This window comes from Cupressus sempervirens, chromosome 3 (genome assembly GCF_028749045.1).
Source record: "Cupressus sempervirens isolate cs-2001-9-10 chromosome 3, ASM2874904v1, whole genome shotgun sequence".
NCBI classification, from domain to species: Eukaryota; Viridiplantae; Streptophyta; class Pinopsida; order Cupressales; family Cupressaceae; genus Cupressus; species Cupressus sempervirens.
The window spans coordinates 41,157,939-41,185,262 of record NC_143120.1 but is presented as its reverse complement, the minus strand read 5'-3'; the positions used below and the strand labels follow the sequence as shown (position 1 = coordinate 41,185,262).

The following is a 27,324-nucleotide window of genomic DNA, read 5'->3' as shown; positions in this document are numbered from 1 at the left end:
TCATTATTTAGTAAGTTGTGTGACACATCTATCTTCACCCAAGGAATCAAGGAAAATTTATCGAAGATAGATGAAGACTTGAAGGCAAGTGCACACCAGTTATCACTTGACCCAATCTATAGTTTTGCTCACTATTCAAAGATTAGATATTTGAAAAATCCGCAAGAAGAATTATTAAGGGAAGAAGCCAGGATCAGGGCCACACTTGTAGACATCCAAGGCATCATTCTTCCTAACATGGATGCATTTGCAGAAACACATTGCACATGCTAAGACAATTATTCATGACAATAACTTCTCCATAGCTGATCACATGATGGAGTTATCAACAGAAGTGTAGATTGCATTACATGCAAGCAAAATGTTACAAGAAAATTGGGACAAGACAATGGCATTGATTTTGAAGGTACATTCTGACTTCTTGTCACATTAACATGTAGTATACACCTTTGGCATTTAAGTCAAAAAGGGGGAGAAGTATAATATAAGATGAATGTATATGAAAAATATTGGGTATAAGTATAATATGAGATATATATGTGTATAGATGAGATATATGTATGGGGGAGAAACATAGTATTATACAAATATATGTACAAATAATCAGAAAATATCTTCTACAAAAGCAATTTTGGAAAATCTCAAAAACAAAGTATGTTACTGAGTTGTAGACATAGAAAGGAGATAAAAGAATGTTTTGGACTTGAAATTCTAAGCATTCATCTGTGGATTGATAAGTGTTTTTGTCACTAATGCCAAAGGGGTAGATTGTTGACATTAGGGTCAAAGTTTGTTTATTAGTGATCCACACTTAGTCAATTGGTTAAGCTACTACCAATCTTATCTTTTAGTTTGCAGTGTTAAACAAATTTTCTAGTTACTACCAAGTAATAGAGTTGTTACCGAGTTCTATAGTTGCTACCAAGTTCCATAATCTTTATACAATTCATGACAAGCAATATCTACCAGGCTGTTTAGTAACAATGCTAACTGAGCTTCACAGTATTAACCAAGTTGCACAATGTCAACCATGCTCTCTAGTATTTACCAAGCTTGCAGTATTAGTGATGAGAATCTAGTGTTGATCGAGACAAGGAGTGTAAACCAAGTGATTCAGTTTATACTAAGCTCACAGTGTTAATGTTGATCGAGCCATGGAGTGTCAACTAAGTGATTCAATTTATATACTGAGTTTCGCAGTGTTCACCAAGTCACACAAGTGGTGACCAAGTTCAAGCTAATTGGAAGTGATTAGTATGAATTGAGCTTCTACATCTATCGAATGCATGATGATGCCAAGTTTTGACAATGGTTTCCGAGTATCAGAACATCATCGAATTTGTCTTTTGAACCCTAGTGTCAGCAGTTGGGTCGACTTTGTGATCTTGATGGAAACCTATGTTGTAGCCAACTTTGATGAAGTGTGATTTGGATTGGTATATATGTAATGAATTGTATCATATCCAAATAAGTATAAGTGAATATGAAGAGTAGACGTGTGAATTGAGAAGGCTACAAGTAGTATAAGTGACAAAAAAGATTTATCTATCACATGAAGGTGATCTTTATATTTCAAAGGAATCTCAACCAGTAAATCAAAGTTACAGATCATAGATTAGCCACTAGTTCATCTTAGAGGGGAAGGATAAATTAGTTATCTTCAAGTACTTTAAATTAATTTTCACAAACTCAAACTTATATACTTTTTAATTCATTATCTAGATACACATATCATACATTACAATCTGAACTGATTTATACTTTGCAATAAATTGACAACTTCATTTCCTTCATTTACCTAATAACAAAATCCACTTTCAATTTTTACCAACTTCTACTAACTTACATCAATAAGTTATAAACACAAAAATAACATGCAACACAACAAAAATCCACACAACAAAAGTATTTCACGTGGAAACCCTATAAATGGAAAAACCACTTGGGGACCAACAGCCCAAAAAATTTACTCTTTTGAAGTAAGCTCTGTTAGGAGCCTACCTTGTTGAAGGTTACATACACATCATTACATGTGACATTGTTAGAGGATTTTCACCAAAGATCATCTAGACCTTATCACTCCATGAAACTTCTATAGAATGACCTACTCTAAAGGACTTAAAAATATTACTTTTGAATGTTACCATATAGGATTTCAAAAGCCTATTAGGTCCACTTAGTTAACAGATTTTTCTACTCTATCAAGTTTAGCATTGTCTTTCTTCTTCAAATTTTGTTCTGCTATGTCTCTTTCCTCTATCAAGCCTTTTGACCCTTTCTCTAGCTAATCCACTCAACTATTCATCCACTTAACAATTCACTTGCTTGATCTTCACAATGTATCTCACTCCATTATCCTTTAGCTATCAACTTCTTCAACTTCTCCAACTTGATTAGAAATAATAAACATTGTGCTCATCCCTTAAATAGTAATCTTCTAGCTTCATCTTTCCATTTGATCCATCCATTTTATCGCGTAAACACATCCATTAGATGTTTATTTAGTTCAGACTGATTGAATATAGTCACTTTGTACTCTTCCACCTTCAAGTTTGTGCTCACTCTAAAAATAGTAAATCTCCTTCACTAGATCTCTCTTGAATTTCTCTAGCTATTGATCTCATAACTAACTTCATCCTTATCATTTAGATTTCTTAGACATTCATAATTTTCATCAAATATTGGCCTTGGATTCCATCTTTTCTTTTATGTTATGTCTATCCATGCTCAGTTATCACTATGTTTTGCTTGGTCAATAATAGACTTGGTTAACACTAACTTTTCTCGATTAACATTGCACTTCCTTCTCATTTAATCAGGTGCTCGATGACAACTATATTAGCTAGGTTAATACTAGGAGTCTCCTTTTACCGTGTATAGTCTATGTAACTTGGCTAGCTTAGTGCGGCTTGCTTACACATGATTCCAACACTACATGATCTGATTATTTGTAAAACAATCAAACAAACATTATACTATGATAGGCCAACTCATTCAATAACCCATTGAATACCATACACTTATCATCACTTACATCATTATACTTTCTTCAAATACTCATCAATCAAACGATATGACACTTTATTGAATGAATCACCAATTAAGGCTTGACAACAATGACAACATAATATTTGATATGACTCTTTCACATACATTTACAAAATTATCAATTGGGGCTAACAATAATAGAGGTTTACAAGAAAATACGCACAGACGGAGATACACAAGAGAAGATTGAAATGCAATATATGATCACACTGTTTATGGATATGCTATAAAAATAGGTAAAGTTGGCTACCAAAATGTTAAAAACATCATAAATAAGTGTTATTGAGGATATCACAAAAATAACAGTAAGAGTCAAAAGCAATATCACTGCCACCCCCACCCTTCTATTTCTAACAAGTTTACTATCAAATGTGATGCATTCTTCAACCACCACCATATGTTTATGAAAGGACGAAAGGACTCCAGAGAAAAGGAATTAGAAGATGATGACTTTAAGGAGCTCTTTTAGTTCCTCATGGAGTTCTAGGCTCAGATGATGCCATCAAAGTCAATTGTGTTGAAAAAGAAGACTTAATTCTTTGGCTAATGTTCCCTTTTCAATAGTTTCGCTATTAATGGCTATGAAAACCTTGGCCTTTTTTAGTTTTTACTTATGATAAGTTTAATTGACCTTTTAAATATCTACTAGCATGGCCATATGTGGTAGAAACATACGACCTTTTATAACTGCTCTATTATGGTGAAGACTCTTATGGTGTGTGTTGATAGTAATATTACTTTATGTTAAGGCATGCTTAGTTATTTTGGAGGTGTTTGTTATGGAGCATATTTCTATAACTAGTGTCTGACTAATATTTTTGACATTAAGTCTAGTTAATGTTCCATTTAGTTGTTTGCTTAATGTTGTCAGTTCTTTGATCATAATGATAAAACTGCTTATGATGGCCCTCTTGGTGTTGCAATTAAGAGACAACATCTCATTTTTTATTGCTTTTAACATAAAAGCTATTAAAAATTAAATTTTAAAACATAATAAACATAAAGATGAAATGTAAATAGAACCTTAAAACAATCTGATGAAATACATATTCTATATTAAAGAATTATAAAACTCAATAGAAAAATTCCATTTTGATTTTATCAATTTCAACTTTAAGAATGTCAAGGAATTCTGAGTCAACCATCAAAAATCAAATTCGAAAATATTATAAACTGAAAACTCAACTCAAACTTAAACCAATTTAATGAAATAGATACTCTATAATATTAAATTACAAGTTCTAAAACTCTAAAACCAAAAGAACAAATCCATTTGGACCTCCTATATAGTTCTAACTGATAGGAATATATCTTCTAGAAAGGAAAAGTGTAAATGGATTTGGATTTTGGTTGTATGGTTTGGGGGGAGTGTGTCGATGTATGTCACTTTTGTTGTGCAATGATTTTTGGCATATGCTCCGAATCTTCCTTTGTAGGGGAAAGTGGAGGAAATATGCGGTGAACGGGATCACTTCCTATGTTTTTTATTTTTGCCCTTTTCTGTTTAAATGTGGAGTGCATACTTTATTATTATTATTATTATTATTATTATTATTATTGAATTATTTAATTTCTTTTTGAATGTCGACACTGGAGTGTATATATTTATATTTAGCTTTTACTTTTTGAATGTGGAGTCTATATATATTTATTATATTTGGTTTTTGCTTTTTGAATGCAGGGTTTATATTTATATTTACTTTTTTTTCTTATTTTTCTATTTTTGACTGGATATTTTGGATGGATTGTGAGGGGATCGGTGTCCTTGTCTATATATATTGAGTCCCGCGGAGTTAAAATACTTGGATAACGGACTCCTAAAGAGCAAACGCCGAGGAAGAAAAGAAATTAGTTACAGAGATTGAAGAGAAGATGGGACTGATCACTAGACAACATGAAGAGGATGTTTATGTAGTGAAGGAAGACGAAGATGGATTGTTTGTTCCACCATTAAATTTTTCAATGGTTGAGAAGGGTATTTATAGGTCTGGATTTCCCAACTCTCTCAACTTCCCATTTCTGGAGACTCTGCAGCTTCGTTCAATCATGTATATACTCACTCAACTCTTATTTCTTTTGTTTTCTACAAAATATTTTGCATTATTTATTGTTTGGATCGTGTCTTGAATTCATGCAGCTGACAGTTCATTGCTTGTGTTTGAATCTTAGCAAGAAATCCATGTTCTCAAGATTTTTTTAAGGCAGGTTTTTCTATAATAATTGGAACTCAAATATGGGTTTTCTGAAATCACAGACCCGAATACCTAATAAATAAACTGGAACGGAGTAAATTCCAGCCTGAAGCTGGGCTGTTGGGAATTATAATCCTTGAATGCCTAACAATTAGTCTTAACTTTTTTTCTTTCAATCCTTATTTCGATAATAACTATAAGTAGAACCCAAATTCAAATCAGTAGGGTGTATTAGTTCGTTTCTTGCAAGGTGAATCACCTTTGGACTACCATTATTAGCGTTTTGTTTATTTTGATACGTTTACCTTTCATTGCCTATTTCTTTTCCTTTATTTCCCGTGTACTTTAAAATTCCAAGGGACATTCTTTTGACTTATAGGTTTTAAGTTTTTAATGCCGAGCTGAACGAGCCTTCTTATCATTATCGATAAGGCCTGGTTGATTTGAAGACGGGCAACTTTCTTTACTTTATTCAAGTACGGCTTGAAACGATCAATTTAAGGCCCTTGTTAAAGATAAGTATTCAGGGGTGTTCTTGGAATCTGGTATTCAGAGAATTGACTTTTAGGACAACTGGATTTGAGGCAATATGTCATTTATGCTTAAGTGGATTACCTCCGTATTCAAAATGTTGGCAATGGTAGCTATGTTAATTTGTTTCTAGAATCGACCTTGATTTGATTCTGATCTGGGTTATTTAACAGGGAGATATTTTGCTTTTGGTCTTTAGAAAGATGGTTTTATACCTGTCAATGTTGAATTTAAAGTTCATTTATTCTGACTTTTGAATGGTAGATTGAAGTTTACTCGACTTGAGAATTTAGAGAAAGTTCTTTGATTGCGTTATATGTTTAAGTGTTTTCAAGGATTAGACAAGAAACGAGGTTAAATTGAGGATTGGGCATCCCGCAATTTTTTATTCTGATCCATATTCATTTTTGTAGTACCAACAACTTTTGAAACTCAGAAAACCCCTCTTCACACCTTAGAAAACCATTTAAAAAGCCAACATAACAAATTCACTTTGATTTCTTGGATCCGTTTTGACCTTCAAAAAAATCAATTGTTCTCGAAAGGAGAAAGGGATCATGAAAATGGGTTTTGGTTGAATGGTTTTAGGGATTCTGCCGAGGTATGCGACTTTTGTTGGTCTTTGTTGGATTGATAAATGATGTTTGGATGGTGCAGGAATCTTCTTATAGGGTAAAGTGTTGGAAATATGTGCTGAACGGGATCACTTTTTTCAATTTTTTAATTTTTTAATTTTTGGAATGTGGTGTCTACATATTTTTTATTTTCCTATTTTTGACTAGGTTTGATTAGATTGCGGGTGATTTCCGTGTCTCTATCTATATAGAGTCGTATATAATTAAAAGACTTGGACAATGGAATCTTGACGAGGGAACGTTTAGAAGCAAATTTGTTACAAAGATTCAAGGGAAGATGGGGTTGATCCCTCCAAAACATGATGGAGATGCATATGTAGTAAAGGAAGCAGAAGATGGATTGTTCGTTCCGCCTTTGAATTTTTCGATTGTTGAGAAGGGCATTTATAGGTCCGGATTTCCGAATTTACTGAACCTCCCATTTCTGGAGACTCTGCAACTTCGTTCGATCATGTATATACCCAACCCTTTTAGAAAAATATTGTGGGTGGCATATTTATGAATTGGGCTTGGTTTAGCTTATTTCATTTACTTATTTTTTAAAATGTTTTGTTTTTCATTCTTGATGTGGATCACGCCTCTTAAATTTTGTTAAAGATTTGTTTGCTGATTTTTCAATATTAATTACAACTTAAATGGGTTTTCTGAAAGTCACAAATGCAGAATACCCGCTAAATAAATTGGAAAAGAACAAAATTTCAATAATTATCAGGATATGAACCTGGATTAGTGGAAATACTAATCCTCAAATGGCATAAATTAGTTTTGATTTTATTGTTCATGGAGGTTTTAACACTTCCAAGATCTTTTTGCTATTTGATGTTGGAGCGCCAGTCTAGGCTAAAACCATTTAAGCTAAGAAGCCAGAATTGAAGGGTATTCATTTCATCAAATTTCATCTTTAAAAATCTCCACCTGTTATTAGTTTTGTTAGTTTTTATGTATCAGTTCAATTATGCTGAAGTGGATTACCTCTGAATTTAAACAGTTATTCTCTATTTGTTATTTTTGTTTCGAGAAGCAATCTTGATTTGAATCTTAGGTTGCATACCTTGTTCTGATCTGGGTTGTAGTTTTCACAGGGAGTTCTTTGCAGTTGGTCCTATGAAAGTCCTCTTTTATGCCTGTTAATGTTGAGCTAAAAGTTCATTTACAGTGACTTTTAAATCATAAAATTGAAGTTCGATTGATTTTAAAATTCACAGCTCTTTTTCTTTCTGTGCTTAAGGATTCTTGAATTTCTTCTTCAAATCATTTATAACTGCTTTGCATATCCTGGTTCAATTTTTGGTTGCATGCTCGTAGGGAAAGATAGGGCTACTGATACCACAAGAAGATTGCAGAAAGGGTATAATGTTGTAATGGTTCTTAAATGAAACCGTGGCAATTTTGTAGCAGTAATGGGCTTTTCCTTTAGTGTGAGAGAAAATTTCTTTAATTTGGTTTCAGGTATTGCAAGCCAATGTTATGCTAGAAAGGGCCTCTTTTTTTCAGAGGCTTTCAATATCTTGGAATTCACAGTCCTTTGTGAGAAAGATTGGGGTTCTCAATCTATTTAACCATAATGCAGATCTTTATAGACATGATTTGAGGCTTGGTGGTGCCATGGCTTGGTGCCCCGAACCAGTCAAAACTTGAAAATAGTTGAAATTTTGATTTGTTGTTTATAGACAACTTGTTTACAATTCTATCATCTCCTTTTGTCACCTTCATCTTTGGTTAACGGCTAATTCACCTTTATACTCTGTTCTTCACATCGTGCATTTATATGCAAAAAGATAATCAATATTTGAAAGCTTCCGGACCTGAGCGCCCTGCCACTGCTTCTAAAGAGAATAGGTGATTTTAGATTTATGTAATTTTTTCCTGTCTATCTTTTCATTCTGATAATTTAGTGTCATTTCTTTTCCTCATGAACAGATAAGACAATATTGTCTAGATGTAGGTTGTTCAACCCTTGAGACTATCTACTGTTTGTTATTGGATAACTGCTCAATGTAATTTCTGAGTGTGTTTTCAGAGCAGTGATCCGGAGGTAGAATTTGTATTTTAGCTTGTGATGCAATTCACGTAGATTGTTTTTATTAGAGCTTCTGGCAATCCCCACTTTACAATGACTAAACATTGGGAAAGGTGTTTCTATATGAGAATGTTGGATAATTTAGTTAAATTTCTATGTAATTGAGCTTTCTTTTGTTCCCTTTTGGCATATGTATTTTAGCATTTCCATTTATGTAACTTCAATTCGTGCTTCAGTTTTGAGCAACACTGTTAATTGCTACTTTATAAGTCACTTCTAATGTATACAAGTGTTGGAATTGATATTCTGTTTGTCATGAACTTTGTTTCTCTAGATACCTCTGTCCAGAGCCTTATCCTGAAGATGGTACAGAGTTTCTGCATAAACGTGGGATTAAACTCTTTCAGTTTGGTATCGATGGACACAAGGTACGTTTAATTACATATAGCTTATGGTAATCAAGTGCATCCTTAAGATTTAAGGAACTATTAGTATTACCACAAGCATTTTGAACCTGAGTAGCTAAGCTGTGAGATAAATTGATCTGTTCTGTTGCCTTAGTATGAGAAAACTAATGAAATAAAAAACCGAGGCACGCATACTTTTAAAAAGAATCGAACAACTACCATGCTTAGTGGTAACTTAATTGGTCTAAATCAACTTTATTTTTGCTGTAGTGCTTCAGACAAAACCATTGCTCATGATATCCTATATTTGTGTAAATGTAACGGTCTGTGTTTGTGCCTATTTTCTTTGCCTTTTTATTGAATGACTGATTTCGGTGCTGAATTTTTAATCTTTAAATGTAATTTTTGTTGAGCTCAAAGTTTCCATGGGTTTCTCAAAAATAAACATTTGTCACGAGATAACTGAAACACTGCAATCTAATCGTTAACATAAAAGATGGGCTTCTCACTTTAAACTTTAGCTGAACACTGCAGCGAGTCCTAAAACAGTACATATATGGACTGACAATCCTCAACTTGTTGATGTATGTTGGCTTCATTCTCTCCTTTATGCCTCATGACCTATAAGTTTGTATGTATGCTTTATCTGCATTTGTTTACAGTTTACTTCTATTGCATAATAGAATTACAGTTCATCTTGTAGCCACAATTTCCAGTGTGCTTTGCTAAATGCATCCATTTTCGAGAGCATTGATAATCCGGCCTTTAGACATAAGTTTGCTAGGGTAACGATGTAAAGGTTTGATACTAAGGTCTCTTATTTAGGCCTGTTGATATGTAGATTGCTAGAATTATGAATAATTGTAAAAATCTTCCTCTCCCTTCACTTTAAATATGTTGGCTTCATTCTCTCCTTTATGCCTCATGACCTATAAGTTTGCATGTATGCTCTTCTGCATTTGTCTACAGTTTGCTTCTATTGCACAATGGAATTACAGTTCATCTTGTAGCTACAATTTCAAGTGTGCTCTGCTAAATGAGGCCATTTTCTAGAGCATTGATAACCCAGCCTTTAGACATAGGTTTGCTAGGGTAATGATGTAAAGGTTTGATACTAAGGTTTCTTATTTAGGCCTCCATATGATGACCTATGACTCTCGTCGGATCATATGATCAAGTATAATAGGACCCTTAGGGACATATGTTTTCATGAAATATGTAGAAAGGGGTCATAGACTAACCTATGACCCCTTGTTGATATGTAGATTGCTAGAATTATGAATAATTGTGAAAATCTTCTTTTCCCTTCACTTTAGATATATATGTACAGTGTTCTGAGATAGACATTTGGCACATACCATATCAAACTTTTAGCCAATTTCTCAGTAACCTCGTCAAGGATTAAAAGATAGTCAATTTTTTCACTTTTTCTATTAGAGAATGCTAAAATTGCACCCAATTGCATACCGAGTCACATTATTTTGGGCTAATATTTTCTGTCTATAACTCTCGGAATTATCAGTCAATACTTGCATGCTCAAGCTTTTTCTGCAGGTCTGATGGATTGTAGTGTCATATAGTTGAATGTATTTTCATGCATCGAACATGCCTAGAGAAAATACTAAAAGAGATAAGGATTTGGATGTGTTTCATCACCTCTTTTTTGATTTATTTGTGATGAAGATAACTTTAACAACTTGTGGTACATGATTGTATTTCATTTGTAGAGCGCATAACATTTCTTTCCTCCGCCTAAAGAAGAATGTCTCTTGTAGGCTTTCTATATTTATCCAAATATGTCCTTGGATTTAAAGCATGTTCACTACTTGAATGTAAACTTGTGAAAGAAAATTGCTCGACATGCTATATAACAAATCAAAAGGATGTGTGTAAGAAATGCTTTAGATTACCGGTTATGGAATAGCTCCCACGAAAAAGCCCTATTTTGGTAAACTAGTAAATTCATTTAACCTATTCCAGACCAGGTAATGTGCACTGCCTATACAAAACCCAGGCCAGAATATCAGCAAGGTTGCTCAAATTTTTTTCGGAGAAATTGAATGCTATTTTGATAAGTCTGTGTTATGATCAATGGTAGAAACCATTAATTTTTTACCAAGCAATAACCTGGATCATGATGTGTGATTCTCAATTGAAAAGTAAGCTCATACTTATTTTTCCAAACAATTTGAAATATAGATATGCATATAGATGCAGGTATATGTGTGTACACACATCATAATCGCTTTGGCAGAAAGTGGGATCATAATCATTGCGATTCTTGTCTTTACAGGAGCCTTTCGTGAATATTCCTGAGGGTATTATTCGCGAGGCGTTGAAGGTTTTACTTGGTATGAGGCTCTTTAAGAAAGCAATGATATTTATTCATCTTTTAAATTTTATGAAGCTTACCCACCTTCTTGTCAACATTGTGATGCAGACACAAGGAATCATCCAGTTCTAATCCATTGTAAAAGAGGAAAGGTATGCATATTGAGTTAATATTGTTAGAATTGAACTGTTTAGAAACGCACTTAATTGAATGTTTTCTTTTAAATTATTTATTTGTTGTTTATAAACTCATGTTTTGTGTCTGTCAACCACTGTAGGGTTACTAATTTTGTCATTTCAATGCAGCACCGGACGGGTTGCCTCGTGGGCTGTTTGAGGAAAACCCAAAATTGGTGTCTGTCCTCAGTATTTGATGAATATCAACGTTTTGCAGCAGCAAAAGCACGGGTATCAGACCAACGATTTATAGAGTTGTTTGATGCATCCAATTTTAAACGTCTTGGCTATGCATTGACACACCCTCAAGCCTGCCAAGGAAGCCATAGTGAAGGAGGATGTTCCTGATTATTTTCTAGTCTGATCAATTGATAGAATAAACTTATCCCAATGATTAGGTTGTGCATTGGGACTCTTGAAATATATGATCATTTTAGATCTATAGTCCCAGTGAATTTTACAGTAGTAACATCTTGTAAGTTACACACGGAGGGTTTTTCTCCCTTGCAGAGATATGTTATCAAAAGTAAATTCTTTTGGGGATGTAATTTAGTAAGCATTATTCCATTTTGTATCCAATAACAATCCTACACGCCTGATGAAGCCTCCGTTTGAGGCATGTAATAATGTGTTTGAACTGTGAGAGCTATGGAAATCCAGGCACGTAATGTCTTGTACTGTGAGAGATATGGGAATTCAGGCATGTTTGGGACATATTTTTCCGATAAGAGTTCCTAGATGCTGAGAAGAAGGCAGAATCATTTTAGAATTCTGTTGTAATGTGGCAAAGATTGGCAGTTCTCTTTCTCCAATCTGCTTTTGCAAAGTTTATTGCAGTGCTATTTTATAACAAAGATGTTGTCATTTCTCTTCATAATTTCTCTGCCCATCTAACGAGTTACGTTTTCTATTTGCAGTTCAATTAAGGAACGATTCCTCGTACAATGTTCGCTGAGGCAAAAATTGCACACAACCATTTCAAATTCATCAGTGTATGCTTAATACAGCTAAAAGAGACATGATAATCTTGCTTGAAGATGAGATGCACTGCACTGTAATTTCTTCGAAAACGGTGTGTTTCAATTAGACAGTAATTGCACCTGGTTCAAATTTGCTTATGTCAATCATTACAGCACGGCACAATAGCATGCACAAAATAAAACTAAGTAAATTGATTTTTAAACATAGTAGTGTTCCACTGTCAGAATTGAGATTCTAGCATTGTACATTATACCGGAACTATAATCACGGAGTTAGAACTGACCGCAGATGAACTCCAAGGCACGTCTTGGATAGATTGCTGCACGGTTCTTCAAGTGGGGAATGCGTCAACTACTAAGCTACTAATCAACTACTGATCCAAATGAATATATCCCTAACCACACTTAATATCATACGTGGGTTAAAGTTAAGGAAAGAGAGACTATATTTCAAGCTACTTTGGCATTTATTGTATACAGCACTAACAGAGAAATTGTGTAACATGGGTATAATTTTGGAATTTGCTAGTTTATTGCAGACAGAAGTAATCATTGAATCCAATGCAGCACTAACAGAGGAATCATTTCACATACAAGCATAATCTTGGAATTTGTTAGTTTATTGCAGACTGAAGTTTTCATTGAATCCAATACAGCACTGACAGAGAATCATCCAACATATGGAAATAATTTTGGATTTTGCTTTTATTGTTATAGACAAAAAAATTTCATTAGTATTCGATGTTCCTATGTTTGATTGTGAGGGGTTATTAATTGACGTTTCTGTCAAATTACACGATTCGTCACTTCTAATGATAACAAATCCGAAATTGTGAATAAGGATATTGAAAAAACATCTCTGACCATAAACATCTCATGTGAATGATTTTTTTTTTGGGGGTCTGAAAGCATAGTGCCTGCCACAAGGGACAGCTTGCTGGAAATGGATGATGACCATTCGGCGATTTAGTCAAAGAAAGACAGGCTGCAACAGAATCTAACATTTCCCTTATTTCTTGTTTTAATCCTTTTTTAGGTGAAGTGAGAACCAAATTTGTTTTGTTTTATTCTCTGACAGAGGCATCTTCTTGTAATATATTATCTTCTTTTGTTTAATATTCCATTTAGTTTGTAACAGATGTTATGATGCACATCCTTGAATGACTGTTACACGATGAGAACCTTAAACAATTGGGCGATTGCATGAGATTCATGGAACCCTTTTATATCGTTAATTTGTAGTGCAGTGGTGAGATATTGTCATAGTTGGCATTTTAGACTGGACAATAATTTGACTGATTTAAAAATATAAACATTGGGAAATTTTGGCATTTAAAAAAATCATTTATAAATATATAAATCATCATTATTATTATTTTGAAATTGGTGAAAAAATACAAACAAATTAAAAAACAACAAAAACATACTCTAAATTTTGGAGAACTGTTAATGTTTATATAAAATATTGTAAATAATATGTTTTGGAAATAAAGAATCGATTTCAAGCTATAACAATAAAGTCTAATTTTCGTAACTAATAATTTTTTTTTTAAGGATTTGGTGCTGCTGTGTATGGATTGTAGAATGATATTTTTTAATATATAATCTTATATAAAACTATTGGTGAGTTTTTTTTTGTTATGAGGTTGAGTTTTTATTGAATAATTGATGAATTTCTCAAAATGAGAAAAAAGGGTATGAAAAAAAGAAAGATCTTTCATATATGTTTTCATTCTTTTCTATATTATTGAACATCTTCCTCGTTATTAATCTACATATTCTTACACCTTCCTTGATATGTTCTTGTCTTGCGTAACATGAAATTGATCTAAAGTTCTAAAGTTAAAATTTAAATTGTCAATTCTTATTATTTTTTGAGTGAGTTGTTTTTTTGTACATGATTGTGACTCTTTACCATGTGTTGACATTCAAGAGTTTTATATGTGCATTTAATTACAAGGAACATTTCTAAGAACATTGGGATTTCGAGCATTAAAGGAAGAATGATTTGCATCTAAATAATTAATGAAATACATATGCTTGATATTTCTATCATTGATCACCTACTAATATTATAAAGCCATTTAAACAAGGGGTTGGGTTGAGGACTTTCACAACCAAGCAACTTCTCTTGATTATTTAAATACCATCAATTCATACGCATCCACATACATGAAAAATTGAGGCAACATAGTTTTTGACCGTCAACAATTACATAGATTGGTATCATGAGTACACAAATGTTCTTGCACAATTAAAAAAATAGTGTGTAGTAATGAGCAATCTCAAGGAGCATGAATATAATTTGCACAAAATTATATTATTGTTTAAATATGAAGGTAATGAGAAAATTGAGAGTATAATTTTTACTCTAGAATGACCATATCCCGTGTATCATTCACTATTATTCTTGATTGTTATTCTTGGAGTTAAGCAACCCTTCTAGTTTTTGCATACAACATCTCAATTATTAGTTTGTAATCATGCTTTTAAAATAATAAAATATAGGTTACTTGTGCATTAATTGCTTTAATTTATTTAATTAATAATCATCAACCCATTAAAACTAACAAGCCCAACAAACTTTACCAAATAGATTAACCTTTAAACTTCTTTAACCTATTATCAACACTATTGGGAAAGTAAACTTAAATTAATATGCAACACATGTAAAAACATCCACCTAAGTATAACACATGGAAACTCAACTAGGGTGAAAACCATGGTGTGAGAATGATGCTCACAAATTTTGTACTCTTTGGGAATACAACCTGTTAGGAGCCTACCTTGTTAAGGGTTACAACAACACTATAGGTGCTACCGAGTTAAGGGATTTCCCTAAAGCAATTAAAGTCTTATACCCTATTAGGAGTAACCTTGTTAGAGGATTTTGATCACTCTTTTGAGAATGTCACTACCTTAGAGGATTTTATGAAGACTTGTTAGGGTCACTCGATTAAGGGATCTTTCTACTACAATGGTTAGAGAGTAACAAATAAGAAATGATCTATAGTTCGCACTATCTCTACTAAATCATATCTAATAAATCTTTTTAACCCATCAACATACCATTCTTGATCCTTTCTTTTGCTCACACTTAACTCCATGTCTTCCTTTGATCACAACCTTCTCCAATATTCCTTTCTCCACCATGATACCAACCTTCTTCATTTTCCTTAAGTATAATCACTTCAATCAGAAACCCTAAACCTAAATCCAACAATCCAGATTAATCACAACAAATCTAACCATTCACATTATCTTCCTCTTTGACCTTGTCGGCCTTCCAATCAATCATTATCTCAAAATTATTTGCAACTCCATAAGCCATTTTGACCTTATAGAAAACTTCTTAAAGAATCTTCCTTAAACATATGATGTCTATCTTTGTGCCATCACTCCTTTATGTATATCATGCCTCATGCTTCCAACTATCCAATATAAATCACACTTTTCAATAATAACTCAAACTTCACTGTTCTGCTGTGAATCTTTATTGACTATTCCTTATACTCTAATAAGACTCCACTATTTATGACAAGCCTTCACTATTTAGTATTTACCTATCATTCCTTTGTATTGTCAAGATTTCACTTTATCCTTTGTACCTATTCAGTTTTTAGTTTCCAATTTACCAAGACTTAGTTTATCAATAAGACTTTCCTTTTACCTATCCACTGTCCACTGTCCACTTTACCTATTTAACTTTTCATGTGTGCATTGTTTCCAACTCAACAAATCACCTTTACTTGAACTCATTATAGGGTTATATAAGATTAACATCTTCATGAATCATATCCAACAATAAAATCAGTTTATTCCTTTATAGATTTCACAAATCAAACTGTTCTCCATTGACTGTCTCAACTATTACCTAGTTTGATTCCCATCTCTATAACTTTCTTAAATCTTTATATAAATGGGTGCTATCATAGAATTAGCATATATACTCATCACTTAGTGTTTATGTTTGATAGAAACACTTAAATAATTTTGTTACTTAATCTATTTTCTTATGAATAGGTAGTAGCAAGTTAAAGTTTTTAGTCAAATAGCTTGACATCAATGACAACACTATAACTGATTATCTTATTATCAAATCATGTTCTAGTCTATATCAATGATCACCAACATCATTCCAATAAACTTCATCATCCAATAAACATCATTAATCAGTTATGCAAACATGATATGCATGAATGAGCTTCAGCAATTGGGAAATTGCTTCACAATATTAAAAATAAAAAACTAGTCATAAAATGTGAAAAACAAGAATATCCCACCAAGAATCCTCAAGATCTCAATCCAAAAGTAACAAATCAAGGTGCAAACCTAGGTGAAAGTTCAACATGAAGCCAAGAATATTCCTCAAGGTGCACAACAAGTAAAGATCCAAATTGAAGAAATACCACAATAAACACCATGACTGACAAAACAAGATTGTACAATATTTATGGTTAATGCAAGATTGCCAAGAGACCTAAGATGTTAATGCATTTGATGCATGGGGTTATTGAAAAGTGAGTCACTCACTTTGTTGGGGCTAGAGGAAAACCAAGATGATCAACCTCAATTTTCACTAAGGCTTTACCTAAGGATGCACATGAGTATCTAAGATGGCTACTTAAGCTAAGATGGAGCTCTACATCAAATGCATTGATTGGAATATCTTGCAAGTTGATACAAGAAGTCATACTTTAGGAGTTGCCTAAAGTAGTGAAGAGAGAAACATAATATGTTGCATAAAGATGACATATGTAGAATCAAATTTAGAGCATTGACATCAAGATATCTACATGGTGTAGAAGAAGTGTCTTTGGCATTGTTGTCAAAGAGGAAGATATGTCACATAGTTACTATCAATTGTGAAAAGAGAGAGAAGTAAAGTGATGCTACAAAGAGGTAGAATGTATTAAGAAACATAACTAAATGAAAGGTGTTGCCAGCAATCAAGGAAATCAGAAGTTCATGAGTTGTATATCAAAGAGGGAACTAATTGATTTCATGTTCTAATATGATAGAGGGAGTCTATGTATTGCATATAAGAGCTACATGGATGAGAATCAAAATAAAACTAAAGAAGGAGTTTTTTGGACACAGATGCAAATCATAATGAAACTAAGGATATTAATGAAGATCTAATATTAAACATAGAGGGATCTACTTGAAGAAATTACATGTTTTTGATTGCATGGTAACTAGAGGTGTTGCCATCAATGCCAAAGAAGGAGATTGTTGGGACTACAGTTGGAATAATTTTTTTGTTGTCATTCATGTCAAACCTTATTGGTGAGACAATTTCTATCTGAGTAGAGTGCCATATTAGGATGATTGATAAAGAGTATTTGAGAAGAAGAGATAAGAAAATGACCTAGACAAAAGGTTGAGTTATGTGAAACTACAATAGGAACTTGATTAGTTAGACCTTGACAAGATAATGTGATTGTTTAATCACAACATTAAGTGGACACGATAGTTGTATTGAAGCCTAGAACGAATGATCAAAGGAAGACCAAATGCATAGCTTTGACCAAGAAAAAGAGTAAAAGATTAAGAATCTAGAAGTATATGTCGAGTGATGCTAGTGTTGACCAAGTAACAATATGAGTCAAGCATAATACAATGTGTACCAGGGATCAATATTGAACGAGTATCAAAAAGGGTACTGAGTTGAATAGTTAGTATTGATTGACTAATTTAGTGATAATTGAGTGTCACAAGACAATAATGACCAAGTGTGAGCATTTGACAATTTATGAGGAAATCTTGATTTCCAACTAATACAATTTAATTCTAGGAATATGAAAAATGTGTTGAAGATAAGAATGCATGTCATGGAGCATTTAATGCATGACAAACCATGTTTGCGCACTCCTAGGCATGGATTCAAAGAGAATTTTTAAGAAGTATCTAGAAGTGGAGAAGGAGAACAAAATGGTGGAAGGATTAGATGAATCTGACCAAACCCTACGATCTATGGTGATGTTTAAGTTGTAAAAGACCAAATATACCTATTTAAGGAGGCATATGGGATAATCTAAGTGAGGTTAGTATAGTTGGTGAATACCTTTGTAGGTTAGAGATATTGGGAAACTTAAGCAGGAGGTTGAGAAGAGTTGTGAAGAGGTGAAGTGTGATCTCTTGAAGGATGTCCAAGTAGTTCTGAGACATATATGATAATGTAGGCCAATTAGTGGATCAACATATGAGCTACATTATGATCTACATTTACAAAGTGAGTTGTATTTATTAGATCAACCTATTCTAACTTTGTAACCATTGTATCAAATTGAAATCATTTAATCAAGGTTGACCTAACAATCATTTGTAAATCCTTTAATCAAGGTGAATTTTCTAATGGAATGTAATAAAGCCCTCTAACTAGGCCACTCCTAATAGGGAAATTAAATCCTTTAATAGGGTCACACCTTGAAATGTGTATTATAACCTTTAACAAGGTTGGCTCCTCACATAGCTCATGTCAAAAGAGTAAAAATCTGGCAGCATGTTACTAGTAGTTTTTTCCAAATTGGGTTTCCATATTAAATCTTGGTCTCATACTTGTGTGGATGATATTTGAGATTTTTGCTGTTAATGTTTTATATTCTGCAAGTTTGTTACTATTAGGATAGTGGGCTACAAGTTTTACGTTACTAATTATTTGCTATAGAGACCGAGCTATTTAATGATTAGATCTGAAGTATTTAAATTAATTAGAAGTTGGATTGGTACATTTGGAACTGAGAATAACTGATTCAACCCCATTCTCAATTATTCTAAATCATTCTAACACCCACCCCCTCGAAAATAAAATAAAAATGTAAAATTTTCCAACATTTTACACATTTTTGAAGGAGGGGGTTTCTTAATAGTATCCCTACTTCAAAGCCTCTACTTGGTTTCTCAATGCCCAATTTTCTAGTTAATCCTTCTACATCAAACTAAATTACTATTTTGTTAGAATGATTAGAATAATTGAGAGCAAGGTGAATTAGTTATCCTCAGGTCCAGATGTACTAATTCAACTTTGAACAACTTCAAACAACTTATTCACACTTATAAAATCACTTGTTTCATATATAGACTCATCAAAAACTTAACTTATCCATTCATCACTTATCTCTATGTTTAATATATATCAACTAATAGAAATATATAACAATAAACATCATGAAACATAAAAACATCATTTACACATGTAAGACACTGAGGTTTAACATGGAAACCCAAATTTGAAAACACCACTAGTAACATGCTACCACTGTTTCACTATTATGAAGTGAGCTTGGTTAAGATTCAACCCTATTAAAGGATACAAATTAAACTATTAGGTGTGACCCTGCTAAAGGATTTAATCACCTTGTTACGAGTGGCTTTGTTAGGATTAAACCACAGCTAGAAAATAACAATTACATGCAAATATAACCAATAACAGAAAACAATAGATCACACAAAAAAGAACACAATGCACCAAGATTTAACGTGGTTCACCCAATCCCCTAGGCTAAGTCCACCAAAAAACAAGTCCGATATTATTACAATCCAGTGATTACAACCTAATTACAATCTATAATCCCTTACAGCTCAATACCACCGTAAGAACCTATTTCGCATCACCACTATATAAACAACCCTAACCCTAAGCCCTTTTATACACGTATTAAATCGCTTTAGGGTTACCACATGTTAGCCATAATTTAGCCATTACTTTAGTGGCAAATCTACGAATGGTACCAATTTTTTTAAAAAATTTATGAAGTCTGTATAGTACTTTCCTGATCAGTCACCACATACTAACAATCTCCCACTTGGGGACTGATCAGGCTCCACAGTAAAAAAAAATCTCCCATTTGGAGACTAATCCTATAGTGATTTCGCTACTCCATGAGGCTCCCACTGGATCAAACCACCCTGGACTCTATTGTTCTTTTATTCATGTTCAGTCTAGAAGACCAACCAAAGCTAACGAGGAGTTCAACGTCTCCCTTGTTACTACCTTTGTCAACATATCTACTAGATTTTCATTTGTATGCATCTTCTCCAACTTTAATTGTCCATCCTCCAAAATTGACCGAATGAAATGGTACCACAATTGGATGTGTTTGGTCTTTGAATGTAGGGCTAAATTCTTTGTAAGATGAATGGCACTCGACTACATGTGAATGAATAATTATCCTTCTGAGGATGTCCTAATTCTTCCAAGAAGAACTGAAGCCATATCATCTCCTTGGCTACCTCTGTAGTAGCTAGATACTCTACCTCTGTAGTGGATAAAGCATTAACCTTTTGTAACCTAGAAACCTAGCTCATGGTTGCCCCACTAATAGTAAAGACATAACCTGTATTACTCTACCTGGTATCAATATCCCCAGCCAAATATGAGTCAACATAGCCCTGCAAATTAGTAGTAGAGCCCCCAAAGTGTAAAAACTTATTGGATGTTCTTCTCAAATATCTGAGAATTGATTTGATTGCATTCCAATGCTCAATTCCTAGATGACTCATATATCCGCTAACAACTCCCACTGCATGTGCAGTATTTGACCTGGTACATACCATAGCATACATCAAGCTTCCTACAGTTGAAGCATAGGGTACCTTGGACATCTTATCCTCTTCTTCTTGTGTCTTGGGACACATCTCTTTAGTCAACTTCAAATGACTACGTAAAGGTGTGCTGACAACTTTAGCATTCTCCATAGAGAAACGTTGCAACACCTTCTCAACATAATCAACCTGAGATAGTGTCAATGTTCTGTTCTTCCTATCTTTTTAAATCTTCATACTAAGGATTTGTTTTGCTACCCCCAAATCCTTCATAGCAAATGGATGTGCTAATTGGCATTTGAGCCCCTTAATTTGATCCATGTTAGACCCAGCTACAAGCATATCATCAACATACAAACATAAAATAATGTAGCTATCATCATCCAACCTCTTAAAGTAAACACAGTGATCTGAATGACACCTATTGTAACTATGCTCATGCATAAAATTGTCAAATTTCAGATACCATTGCCGAGGTGCTTGTTTCAAGCCATATAAACTTTTCTTCAATTTGCACACTAAGTTCTCCTTATCTTTGACCTCAAATCCCTGTGGCTGAGCCATATATATCTCTTCATCCAAATCACCATGAAGGAAGGTTGTTTTAACATCAAGCTGCTCTAAATGCAAATCTTGAATAGTCACAAGACTTAAAACAGTACAAATAGAAGTCATCTTAACAACATGAGAAAATATCTCATGAAAATCAATGCCCTTTTTTTGTGCAAATCCTTTCACAACTAACTTGGCTTTACATCTTTTCTTACCTCCTTCCTCTTCTTTCAACCTATAAACCCACTTATTCTGTAAAGCCTTTTTACTTGCAGACAACTTACACAAATCTCATGTCTTAATTATCAACAAAGAGTCCATTTCATCTTTCATTGCAGACTCCCATTGAATCTTAGTATCCACCTACACAACTTCATCATAACATTCAGGTTCACTAGCATCAGTAAGTAAAATTGAATACAAAGAGGGAGAAAATCTTTGTGGAGGTCTAATTTTCCTTGTTGATTGTCTAACATTCACCAGTGTGTGTGGTATTTGTTGTTGCGGTTGTTACACATCATGAGGAATGGTTGGAACATAAGCTTTTGGAATATCATCCAACACTACATAATCATCTTTTTTCTTCTCATGTTGTTGCAACAGATCTTTGTGCAACACTTTCTCATTGAATATGACATCCTTGCTTCTTACAATTTTCTAATTTTCAAAATCCCAAAGCCTATAACCAAATTCATTAATGCCATATCCAAGAAATACACATTTCTTTGACTTAGCTTCCAGCTTGGTTCTATTTTCAAAATCTATGTGAGAAAATGCTTCATAGCCAAAGGTTTTGAGAAAAGAATAACTCACCTTCTTACCAATCCATGCTTCCTCTAGAATACCATAGCCCAAAGGAGTAGAGGGACCTTTATTAATCAGATATACAGTAGTATTGACAGCCTCCGCCCACATATGTAAGGGCAACCCAACATGTAATCTCATGCTCCTTGCAAACTCCATGATAGTCCTATTCATACGTTTAGCCACTCCATTTTCCTGTGGAGTCCTTGGAATAATTTTCTATCTAGAAATACCATTAGTGGAGCAATAATATTCAAATTCATGACTGCAATACTCACCACCATTATTAGATCTAAGACATTTTAATTTCTTACCAATGTCATTTTCTACCAAGCATTGCCATTTCTTAAAAGTTTGAAATACATTAGATTTATGTCTAAGGAAATAAACCCATATTTTTCTAGTTGCATCATCAATAAATGTAACATAATAATGAGAGCCACCAAGGGAAGATACCTGAGCCGATACCAATACATCTATATGCACAAGCTCTAATTTCTCCTTTTTGTTTTCCTTCCTAGTCTTTGCAAAACTCACTCTCTTTTGTTTTCCATACACAACTTTCACAAAAATCCATATTAAAACATTTTAGACCTGGTAGAACTTTCTTTGAATGAAGTACTTTCATACCTTTCTCACTCATGTGCCCAAGTTTGTTGTGCCACAACATTGTACCAGAATTTACACAAGTTATTTGTTCTCCTTGCTCAACTGCAATAGTTGTTCCTGAACATTCATTTTTCTCTGAAACAATCAAAGTAGAAGGAATAATATGACTTGTACAAAGATATAAGGTTCCTACTTTCATACCTTTTGCTACTACAAGGGAACCTTTGGAAACCTTCCAATTTTTATCATTAAAATTAACTACACAACCCTCATCATCGAGTTGCCCTACTGAAATTAAATTCCTACTCAGTCTTGGAACATGTCTTACCTCATGTAGTAGCCAATGATTCCTATTTTGCAACTTAATCTTAATTTTTCCCTTTCCAAAAATATGACAGGGTTCATTATCCCCCAAATAAACAAGTCCAAAATCCCCTTGGACATAATCAATGAAATAACCTCTATGAGGTGTAGCATGAAATGAAGCACTAGAATTTAAAACCCATGAATCATCAACACTTTCTAAAGGTAGAAGCAAAGCATCCTCTTTAGATTTGTTACTTACCACATTTGCCTCTTTGTCTCCATCTACTTTATCTCCTTCATTTTTTTTTTGATTCCAACAATCTTTCTTTTTATGCCCTAGTTTTCCATAGTACCAGTAGTCATTTGGTCCTCTTGATTGAGACCTCCTCCACTTTGAATTTCCTCTTGATCTCCCATGATTTGCAAAATTACTTCCTCTCTTAGTCGTTCTGCCCCTACTTTGTGCATTCAAGGCACTTCCTGATGTAGATCCACTTGAGGATTTCCTACGAGTTTCCTCACTCAAAATAACACCAATCACATCTTCACATTTTAGGGTACTAGATCCAAGAACAGAATTACTCACAGCCATTACCAAGCCATTCCAACTTTTAGGCAAAGAACACAAAATCAAGAGAGCCCTAATTTCTTCATCAAAATTGATACCCACAGAAGATAACTAACTAGTAATAGTATTAAACTCATTTAAATGATCTGCAGCAGATCCACCTTCTACCATTTTCATATTAAATAAATGCTTCATGTAAAATACCTTGTTTGAAGCAGAGGGCTTTTCATATAGTTTTGCTAGGGTTTGCATCAATTCTTCTGTCATCTTCATTTTTGTAATATTAAATGCCACCGATGGTGCCAGGCATAATCAAATGCTTCCAAGTGCCTTTCTATCCAAAAGATCCCATTCGTCATTTGACATAGATCCCTGATTCTTGATTTTGCCTTCCAATGGTTTCCATAAATCCTTTTGATAAAGATAGTCTTCCATTTGCATCTTCTATAACTAGAAGTTTTTCCTGTTAAACCTATCAACCCTCAGCTTACCCTTGTTTTCCATTGCTCCCACTCAATCATGAGACTTTCCTACAGAGGATAACTAAAAAACAACCTAGCTCTGATACCACTTGTTAGGATTAAACCACAAATATAAAATAACAATTACATGCCAATATAACCAATAACAGAAAATAATAGATCAAATAAGAAAGAACACAAGGCACTAAGATTTAACGTGGTTCACCCAATCTCCTAGGCTACGTCCACCAAACAACAAGTTCGATATTATTACAATCTAGTGATCACAACCTGATTACAATCTGTAATCCTTTACAGCTCAATACTACCGCAATAACCTATTTTGCATCACCACTATATAAACAACCCTAACCCTAAGCCCTTTTATACAAGTATTAAACTGCCTTAGGATTACTACATGTCAGCCATAAACTAGCCACTACTTTAGTGGCAAATCTACAAATGGCAAATCTACAAATAGTACCAATTTTTTTTTCAAGGCAATGTCCTGAGCCCCAAAGAATTTATGAAGTATTTATAGTACTTTCTTGATCAGTCATCACATACTAATAGGCTTGGTTAGAGGTCTTTAGATCATTTCACTAGAATGTCACCTTGATTAAATGATTTACAAATGACTATTAGGTCAACCTTGATTAAATTATTTTGACTATCACTATGTTTAGAAAGTAACAGCTAGGTTTATTTGCTAAAATACAACTCACTTTGCAAATTCAAATCTACATTTAGCTCATTATGGTTCTTTGATTGGACTTCATCATAACCTCCATCTCTGATGTACTTGGCAATTTTTTCTAGAAATTAGACTTCACCAATCTTCTCACTTTTCCTCTACAACTATGTTCTTCAGTTGTCCTTCACAAATTCACAATTAAACCAACCAACAACTAACAACCAACATCCCTTGTACCTTCTTACAAAGGTAACTTTGATATTTTTTCACTTAAACATCACTTTAGATATTAGGGTTTGATTATATTCAATGAATTTGTCCATCATTTTCTCCTTCTACTCCTTTCTTGGAACTTAGAGGTACGAGTCTTACTCTTAAAACTTGACTTTGTCATTTTGCCTAACTGACATTGTTTGCAAATTATATTGTCATGTTTCTTCAACTTAGGCAAACTTCTAACTCTTCTCATGTTACTGATGCTAACCATGTTATCAAAATTAACATGACAACCTCTTGTGCCATAGCCACACACCATCAAATTCTACAATTAAACAAGTAGCATCCTCTATATCAAGGTAGAATAGATTACCTCTAGTTTGATCACCTTTTCCTATTAGTTTTCCATTAGTATCATATATCTTAGCAATCTTATTCTCAAACACAACCTTACAACCTGAATTAATTAGTTGTGACACACTCAACAAATTATTATTAAGTCCTTAAACATAATAAGCATTGTCACATAAATTTTTTTTTGTGAGTTTGATAGAACCTTTTCCTTTTATTAGATAGGGTGCATCATTACCAAATCTTACACTATTTTCATCATAATAATTCAAGGTAATGAACTTACTTTTATCTCCAGTCATATGATGTGAACACCCACTACTAATGATTCATCTTTCATTCTTGTTCACACAAGACACTAGTACAGTTACCTCATCCTCATCAAATTCATCCTTCATTGCAACATACACCACTTAATCATCATGATTTTCATATCCATCTTTTGTTTCCTCTTCAACAATGTAGGAAGACTTCTTGCCTTTGTCTTTGTAATCTTTGCTATCTTCATCTCTTCTATTTTTGTACTTGTCTCCACCTTTGTAATTCTTCTTCTCTAGACATTTAGCAAAAATATGACCAACCTTATTGCAACTGAAACATATGATAGGTAAATTACTTTTGAACTTTCCTTTACCTCTGTGAAATCTCCTTACTAGTAGTGCTTTAAGTTGTTCTACATCCTCCCATCTATATAACTGTCACTAGACACATATTTTACCTTTTTTTTTCTTCTTCTTCTCATTAGGTTCCTTCAAGGACAACTTGGCTTTAAAAGAAAATTCAACATTGTCAAGTTTGAAATTATCAAAATTAGATAGCTCAAAAGTAGTGAGCCTACCTACAAGACCTTTAGGAGTAAGATTAGAACCTGGTACACATCTTAGTTCTTGTATTGCAAAAACTCTAATAGAATAAATGGGCAGCAATGTTCTCAAAACTTTTCTTAGCATAGTCTCACTATCTATCTTACCAGTAGATCCCCTTATTAAATTAACAACATCCTTTATCCTAGAGCAATATTGAGCAACATCCTCACCTTCTTGCATTCTCATAGCATTGAACTTACCTCTAAGACTTTTAGATTTGGCTCTTAGAACATTTACATCACCTCTATAGATGGTGTGTAGAGCATCCCACATTTTCTTTGCACTGTCATAACCCTTGATATCATCAAAATATTCATAGCTTAGGGCAGAGGCAATCTCCAACATTGCCTGGTTGTGTTCTTTCTTCTTTCTTAGATCTTTAGTAGTTAGGAATCCAATAGGATTGACATGCTCAATAACAATGGCATATTGCGCATGATCTCTAAGACCTTCTAGATGTAGCTTCATCAAAATTTCCATGCAAAGAAGTTATCTCTATTAAGCCTGGGTACCTCTCTTTTTGACATCTTGATCTTTTTGCTTCTAGTATCTTCAAACTAGTCCTCTTAAGAAGATGGCTCTGATACCAATTGTTTGAATTATTTAAAATAACTAAGAGAGGGGATGAATTAGTTATCCAAGGTCTAGATATACAAATAGAACTTTTCACAACTTAGTGAACCCATATCCATAAAACATTTTCATTATGCATGCATCCATTAAATCATACAATCACTTGAACTTGTAGGTTATTGTCAAATCAATTTTGCAGAAATGTAAGCATAAAACATAATAGATTCAATAACACATTTGACACAATGATTTAACATGGAAACCCAATTTGGAAAAAACCAACCAGTAACATGCTACTCATTCTCACTCTTATGAAGTGATGCCCTATGAAAGGCCAACCCTATTAAAGGTTATAATGCACACTATTAAATTTGACCTGATTATAGGATTTCAATCACCCTATTAGGAATGAGCCTTGTTAGAAGATTTTAGATCATTCACTTGGAATGTCACCTA

General features: G+C 33.5%; 1 protein-coding gene across 2 annotated transcripts; it reads left to right on the top strand.

Annotated features, from left to right (window-relative positions):
• Positions 1 to 4,685: 4,685 nt before the first annotated feature.
• On the top strand, positions 4,686 to 12,218 carry LOC149564692 (inositol diphosphatase DSP1-like). Of its 2 annotated transcripts, none has more exons than XM_089818244.1 (5): positions 4,686 to 5,096; positions 8,761 to 8,854; positions 11,127 to 11,184; positions 11,274 to 11,317; positions 11,471 to 12,218. In XM_089818244.1, the coding sequence occupies exons 1-5, from the start codon at positions 4,921 to 4,923 to the stop codon at positions 11,687 to 11,689; spliced, it is 591 nt and encodes a 196-aa protein (XP_089674370.1). In that variant the 5' UTR covers positions 4,686 to 4,920; the 3' UTR covers positions 11,690 to 12,218. The 2 variants fall into 2 exon arrangements, with proteins under 2 accessions (XP_089674370.1, XP_089674371.1); XM_089818245.1 differs by lacking the exon at positions 4,686 to 5,096 and adding an exon at positions 5,601 to 6,859.
• Positions 12,219 to 27,324: the final 15,106 nt, after the last annotated feature.